The 7,063-nt window shown below is 34.9% G+C and overlaps 1 protein-coding gene across 1 annotated transcript; it reads left to right on the plus strand.

The window, feature by feature from the left end:
* Window positions 1-4,251: 4,251 nt before the first annotated feature.
* Window positions 4,252-4,929, plus strand: LOC102486156 (vomeronasal type-1 receptor 3). The gene has a single exon (XM_006164983.1). It carries the CDS (start codon window positions 4,252-4,254, stop codon window positions 4,927-4,929), a length of 678 nt encoding a protein of 225 aa, XP_006165045.1.
* The last annotated feature ends 2,134 nt before the right edge of the window (window positions 4,930-7,063 follow it).

Consider the following 7,063-nt stretch of genomic DNA (forward strand, 5'->3'; position numbering starts at 1 on the left):
AGGGTGGCAAGCAGCAAGGAACATGGAAGTCCTGGTAATGTCTTTTTCTCATTGTGATCGGAAACATACTACATTCTTGCTACTTCTGTAATGTTATTAATTATGCTAATGGTTTCCTATTGCTGAATTTTACTAGCAATCCAGGTTTAAGGGATTATGGATCATGATAAAATATTTTAGTGTGTTGACACAATGATTTATTTTCCACATTGAATGTAAATTTTACTAAAAACCAAAATGTGACCAGAACATTTAAAAATGATCTCAATCATTTGGCAACTCAACACATAATAATTTAATGGTAAGCAATGTTTAATTGTATGAAAAAATGATCTTAAAACAAGTTATATTCATCATGAACAGAAAATTAATGAAGAGCCTTTCTATAACTAAATTACTTTACAGGGATACATTCAAGAATTTTTGTATTTCCTGCTGTTTCAATTAATGACTACATACATAAAATTTTAAACCCTTTTTATTATTAAAAAAATCTAATACAATAGAAAATATAGATAGTAAAATTCACAGATACATTTCCCCTGTAAAATAGAGTGTTCATTGACAAGCCTCAGCATATAATAAAATATGACCTTTTTTTACCTCTTTATGTACTATACACAGATTACCAGTAAGTACCCCAGTGTCTCATGGCCTAGAAGGGTTTGAATTAGTAATATGTCACATTGGGAAATTCCAATTTTTAATGTTAAAATACACTACTACTTTGTTTAGAGTTCAGATCCAAGGTAAACTTACTTTCCTTTCTCTGAGATAAATGTATATAATATCTCACAATGGTTTCTAATATTTAAAGGTTTTACTCTTATATTCATCTAGCCTAGTTCTCTATCATGTTCTGTATGGCTTACTCTGAGCAGCATTTCATATAACTCATATATACACTTCCTAAAACTTAATGGGAAAATTAGCTGTTTTATATTCTTAAATACTTTAAGTAGCATTGGCATATCGAGTAGTACCTTAGTAGAATTTCTCTCTATACTATGTTAGTTTGGTGCTATGTTTAGTGGGAGGATACTGACTAATCTTTATATTACATTTATAAAAATGCTACAGGCTCTATTTTTATGCAGTAAATATTGATAAGATTTATATTTTGAAAATATATCACATATGTTTGTATGGTAATTTGCATTGAAATGCAGTTATATCCTTATCTTTATATAAATATGTGACTGTTATTTGTGCTATAACTGATTGACAAGTCCTTGTCAAGCTCCGTATGATCCAGTTTTTTTAAAAATCACTTATAGGGACCAGCAGTTAGCGTAATGACTATGTCGCTGGACTCCCACATAGTCGACCATGGTTCGCGTCCTGGACCCAGTGGCTTAAACTCTCACCGGGCACATGTGCATGCACACCCAAGATCCCGCAAAAACCTCTCCAAATAAATAAATAAATAAATAACTTATAGTCCAAGTCTGAATACTTCTAAAGGCCTAATTGCTTTCCAAATGTCTTAGCAGGCTTGCTTCCTCCTTCCTTCCTTTCATTTATTTATTTATTTATTTATTTATTTTGGTATGAGAGATTTCTGCTATAGGACATGTGTGCTCACTGAAGAGACAGAGTGAGACAGAGAAACAAAAAGCAAGAAATCACCCCCCAGGGGGCATAGTTATGCCAATTCCTTCTCCTCTTGGGATCTTGGGCATGTACACACACGTGCCTAGCATGAGTTTTAAGCCACCAGGTCTGGGACTTGAAGCACAGTTGACTACATGGGAGTTCAGCAATGCAACCATTAAGCCATCTGCTGGTTCCTGCTCTCATTTATATATTTGAAATTAAATTAAAGTTTAGACCAGAAATTTGGGAGCTAAAAAAAAATTAGAATTTTATTAGGGACACATTTCTGGGAAGCAGGGAATCCAGAAAGAAGCACGGATTACCTCCTAGTCCCTCATGTTTCAGACACCTTCATTTTCTTTTCCTTCCATGTGAGCTCATCTGCCTTCAGAGATCAGGAATAAGAAAGCGTCTTCAAGCCCTCGTCTCTCTGGAGATGCTCACTAAAATTTGTCATTGGTTTGGGAATTGATAGATGGGGCCAAATTGTTTAAAATATCTTCACCTTTCCAAGTGTGCCCTGTCATTACTGCTATAGGTGAAATGATAATTACAGTCCTGAGGGGAGGGGAGGTCACATGACTAAGACCCATATCTCAGCCTAGCTGCTTCCTCACACTCACTCACTGTCTGTCCTGACCATCACTCTGGGCCATTCTTTCTGGCATCAGGATGAAGTAAGGTGAGTATTGTATATTTTGGTATGCCAGGGAGAATATGAATGGGAAGAAATTGTCAGGAGGCAAAGTGTTCTTGCCTGGAATAGGGATTCCTTGGAGCTATATACAGAGCTAGTGTCAATGACAGAAGGAAATAATCACTGAGCAGAGAAGGTATGTGAGTCAAGGCCACAGGCCAGTTCCTAACTTCTCCTAAATTAATTTAACACAATCCTTGCAGTTTAGCATTGTTAGCTTTTGATGTGTGAAGCCATGAATCTGTATCTTTTTAAATTCTTTAGGATAATTTGAAAATTAGCTTTTTTCATGTTCTAAAAGAATCAGGGACTTTTCCAGCATTAGGAGAGTATTTCTACAGTACTTTAATTCCTGCAATAGTGTCTAAATTGTAGCAGATTCAATTATCTTATGCTATTCTGAAATAATTGATACAGATTTTTTATTTTCTTTTGCATATGATATACATAAAACACACAGATCTGTGTGATGATAGAAAACATTTGTTATCTATTCATTGTGGTGAGATTCTTTTCCTTCTTGAAGTCAGTAAAGAAGACTAAGTCAAAGGTAACTTGATAAACTGAGGTTTACGTATTAGAAAAAAAAGTCCCAGTCTTCAGTAGTTTTTAGAATTAAATTATGTTGTGCTGTTTTCTGGCTTTCAAAGACCATCCTAATGTCATTCCTATGTTCAATGTTTATTTTAATACTATTTTAATTTATTTAGAATGTAATTCCCCAACCTCCACTTTTTTTATCTTAATGGGTTTATGTTTAATAAACTTAGCAATTCTGATATAAAAATAACTTCCTTGGTACTTATGCCTTCAAAAATGCATACTAATAATCTGTGTAATTAGTGATCATTGAAGTTCTTCATTATATTTCTAAAATTTTTAAATACTTTTAAAAATATTTTTCATTTCATTTTCTTTTATACATTCAATCACATTAATTATAATATTTTATGTTACTCATATTTTGTGTTGCATTGCTTATCACAAAGTCATTTTATTATGTGCTCTTTTTTGGTTAAAACTGAAAAAATTTCCATCTAATTGTAACATTTATTGTTAATACACATGATAAATTCCATTTCTTCTTAATATTATTCTTTTGCAATTACATTAAAACAATGGCATGTATGTTCTATTTTGGTCTTTATATTATTATATGATAGTTGTCTTTTAAATTAGATTTATCAATATATTATATAGTTCCCGATCACAATTTTGTTTTAAAAGTAAGATTGTTCCCTAAAAAACTAAAAACATATACAAAAAACTTAAAATATGTGCTATATTAGAAGAAAATAACAATAGCAGAGATTTACACATCATGGTTAAGATCATAGTCATTTTTTTTTTTTTGGAGAGGTTTTTTCACTATAGGGCACATGCACTCACCAGAGACATAGAGACAGAAAGCGAGAAATCACCCCCCAGGGAGGATGGTCATGCCACAATCCCTTCTCCTCCACTCTCCTCTCGGGATCTTGGGCACGCATGCACACGTGCCCGGCGTGAGTTTTAAGCCACCGGGTCCGGGACGTGAACCGCAGTCGACTATGTGGGAGTTCAGCGACATAGCCATTACGCTAACTGCTGGTTGCCAAGATCATAGTCATTTTTTGACTCTACCTCTTGAAAAGATTTGATGTTAAAAATGTCTTTCAGATTTCCTAAGTTGTTTGTATATTTTAAGCTATAAAACAGGAATAATAATACCTTTTATATATAAGATTTCAGTAGAAGGGTATTAAAACACCAACATAGTAATCTTATACAGTGGATAAATTTTTTTTTTCCTTTTAAAGAAAAAGCTCTCCAAAAGGGAGCATGACTTACAAAATTTTATGGTTGGAAACAATGTGTGGATAATAGTGGATGTGTGCAGCCTTAACAAAACAGCCTTCCTGTTTTCATGCAGGATCCTCTCACCCCAAGTTGGGTTATCAGTCCCTGGAAAATTACACATGGCCTCCAGTGACTTGACAGTAGGAGTGATCTTCTTATCCCAAACCATAGTTGGATTCCTGGGGAATTTCTTTCTTCTTTACCATTACAGTTTCTTCTATTTCACTAGATACACATTGAGGTCTACAGATCTGATTATCAATCACCTGACTGTAGCCAACTCTTTGGTCATATTCTTTAAAGGAATTCCACAGACAATGGCAGCTTTTGTGTCAAAGTATTACCTGAGTGATATAGAGTGCAAACTTGTCTTCTATGTTCACAGAGTGGGCAGGGGTGTGTCTATGGGCAGCACCTGCCTCTTGAGTGTCTTCCAGGCCATCACCATCAGCCCCAGAGACTCCATGTGGGCAGAGCTGAAGCTACAAGCTCCCAAACACACTGGCAATTTCAGCATCTTGTGCTGGATCCTGAACATATTGGTCAATATCCAGATTCTTCTGTACATGAGTGGCAAATGCAACTGTAAAAACAGCACTAAAATAACTGACTATGGATACTGTTCAGGGACTGTTAGCAGCAGTACTGTACAACCAGTACATTACTTACTGTTATCATCGTATGATGTTTTGTGTCTGGGACTCATGATCTGGGCCAGCGGCTCCATGGTTTTCATCCTGTTAAGGCACAAGCAGCGAGTCCAACACATTCATGGAACCAGCCCCTCTCCCTCGTGATCTCAGGGTACTTAGGCTCACCTCTCCATGTTATGGGAGAAATGAACAGCTCCCTGAGCTGGTCAGGTAGCTATGCATTTTGTGTAGTTTTTCTCTATTTTCTTTTCCTTTTTTTTTTTTTAATAGTAAAACGTTACTTTTTGTTTTTGGCATGGTTTTATCCTCCACAATAAGTAGTCACATAGCAGACAAGATGTGAACAACAAACGGATTATCTTCCCTCTTAGGATCTATCATATGGTAGAAGCCAAAATTTAGTGGAATGTTAGTTTTCATTTTATTAAATATTGAAATAGAGAGCTTTAGAGGTTAAGAATTTATAATAAATAGGGCATAAAATAATTTGCACACAATACAAATAGCCTATATGATTATTTAACTTTACACTCGTTAAGTTAAAATTCTTTTATTGACCTGGTGTAAAAATATAGGAAGTATAAGTAAAATGACACAGAAAAGCCCTACAAACAATTAGTCAATAAATAAGAAGGAAAACTAGTGGTCTTATTGCATGTGGCTTGCTGGGATGGACCTAGAGAGTAAATTATAGACCAGGATGATGAAGACATTGTAGATTTTGTTTTAAATCTTACTTCCACCAAAAAGTTTTTACATATTTTAATTGACTAGTTTTCTTTAGTATGATAGCACATTTCAAATGTTTTTATGTAATAGAATTCTCCTGATTAATATGAGATAAACTATTAATTTTAGTTACAAATATTAATACAAAGTCTAAAAGAAACTTATTGATTTTTGAAACCCTTAGAAAAATGCAATAATCTGTGAGGTAGACCCACATGGGAAAATTGTGTTTGTGTTTGGAGTCTTCCTGAGTATGCCTGTATGTCATTATATAACCACTCTGTCAGGGGTGTTTTATCTCTATTTCACTTTCTGTCTGTATTTCTCTCACCCATGAAATGAAGAATAAAACTTTAAAAATAAATAATATTTATAGCTCTTGATAGAGTTCTTTTAAACCATTAGAGACTAATATAAACAAAGTACTAATCAACTTAAAAACTGATATACAAATATTTTCTGTAAAATATCCATTAAAAATGAAATACTAAAATAACATAAATAAAGTCTCAGTTCTTGAATCTTCTCTTTTGGAGAGGCCTTTGCTATAGGACGCATGTGCTTGCCAGAAAGACAGAAAGAGACAGAGACAGAAAGTGAGAAATCACCCCCAAGGGAGATGGCCATGCCACAATCCCTTCTCCTCCATTCTCCTCTCGGGATCTTGGGTATGCATGCACACACACCAAATGTGAGTTTAAGCCACTGGGTTTGGGAATTGAACCGCAGTCAACTCCATGGGAGTTCAGTGACATAGCCATTATGCCAACTGTTGGTCCCCTGTTTCTGAATTTTATTAAAATTCTGGTTACTTTTAACTACCCTTTTCTCATATTTTAAAGTTTTAGGAGTTTCCATTTTAAATCTATTTTATAGAGCAAAGAAGAAAAGGAAAGCCATGGAAAGATCTCATGATACTATTATCTAGCATTATTCAGAAACTTTAAAACTAACCCTATGTAAGTTATACATTTGAATACAAAATTAATATGTGAGAATATAAAATGCCTGAAAATACTGTGTTTAGAAATATAAGACAGGGACCAGCAGTTAGCATAATGGCTATGTCACTGAACTCCCACGTAGCCGACCGTGGTTCTGGTCCCAGATCTGGTGGCTTAAACTCACGCTGGATGCGTGTGTGTGCATACCTAAGATCCTGAGAGGAGAATTGAGAAGGGTTTGCAGTGTGGTCATCTCCCCAGGGGCTGATTTCTTGCTTTCTGTCTCTCTGTCTCTCTCTGTCTTTCTGGTGAGAACATGTACCCTATAGCAAAAACCTCTCAAAAGAAAAAAATGAAATACAAGGCATGCTAATTACACAATGGGGTCATATATTCTAATATACAAAAATCAAATGACATTGTTACAATTACTAAGTAAATCATTTTAAACACTTGTAGGTTATTATTTTTTAGAGATTTTCACTGTAGGACATGTGTGCTTGCCAGAGAGACAGAGACAGAAAGTGAGAAATCACCTCCTGGGGGGATGGCCATACCACAATCCCTTCTCCATTCTCTTCTTGGGATTTTGGGAATGCATGCAC

This window comes from Tupaia chinensis, unplaced genomic scaffold, assembly GCF_000334495.1.
Source record: "Tupaia chinensis unplaced genomic scaffold, TupChi_1.0 Scaffold143783_1, whole genome shotgun sequence".
Taxonomy (NCBI): domain Eukaryota; kingdom Metazoa; phylum Chordata; class Mammalia; order Scandentia; family Tupaiidae; genus Tupaia; species Tupaia belangeri.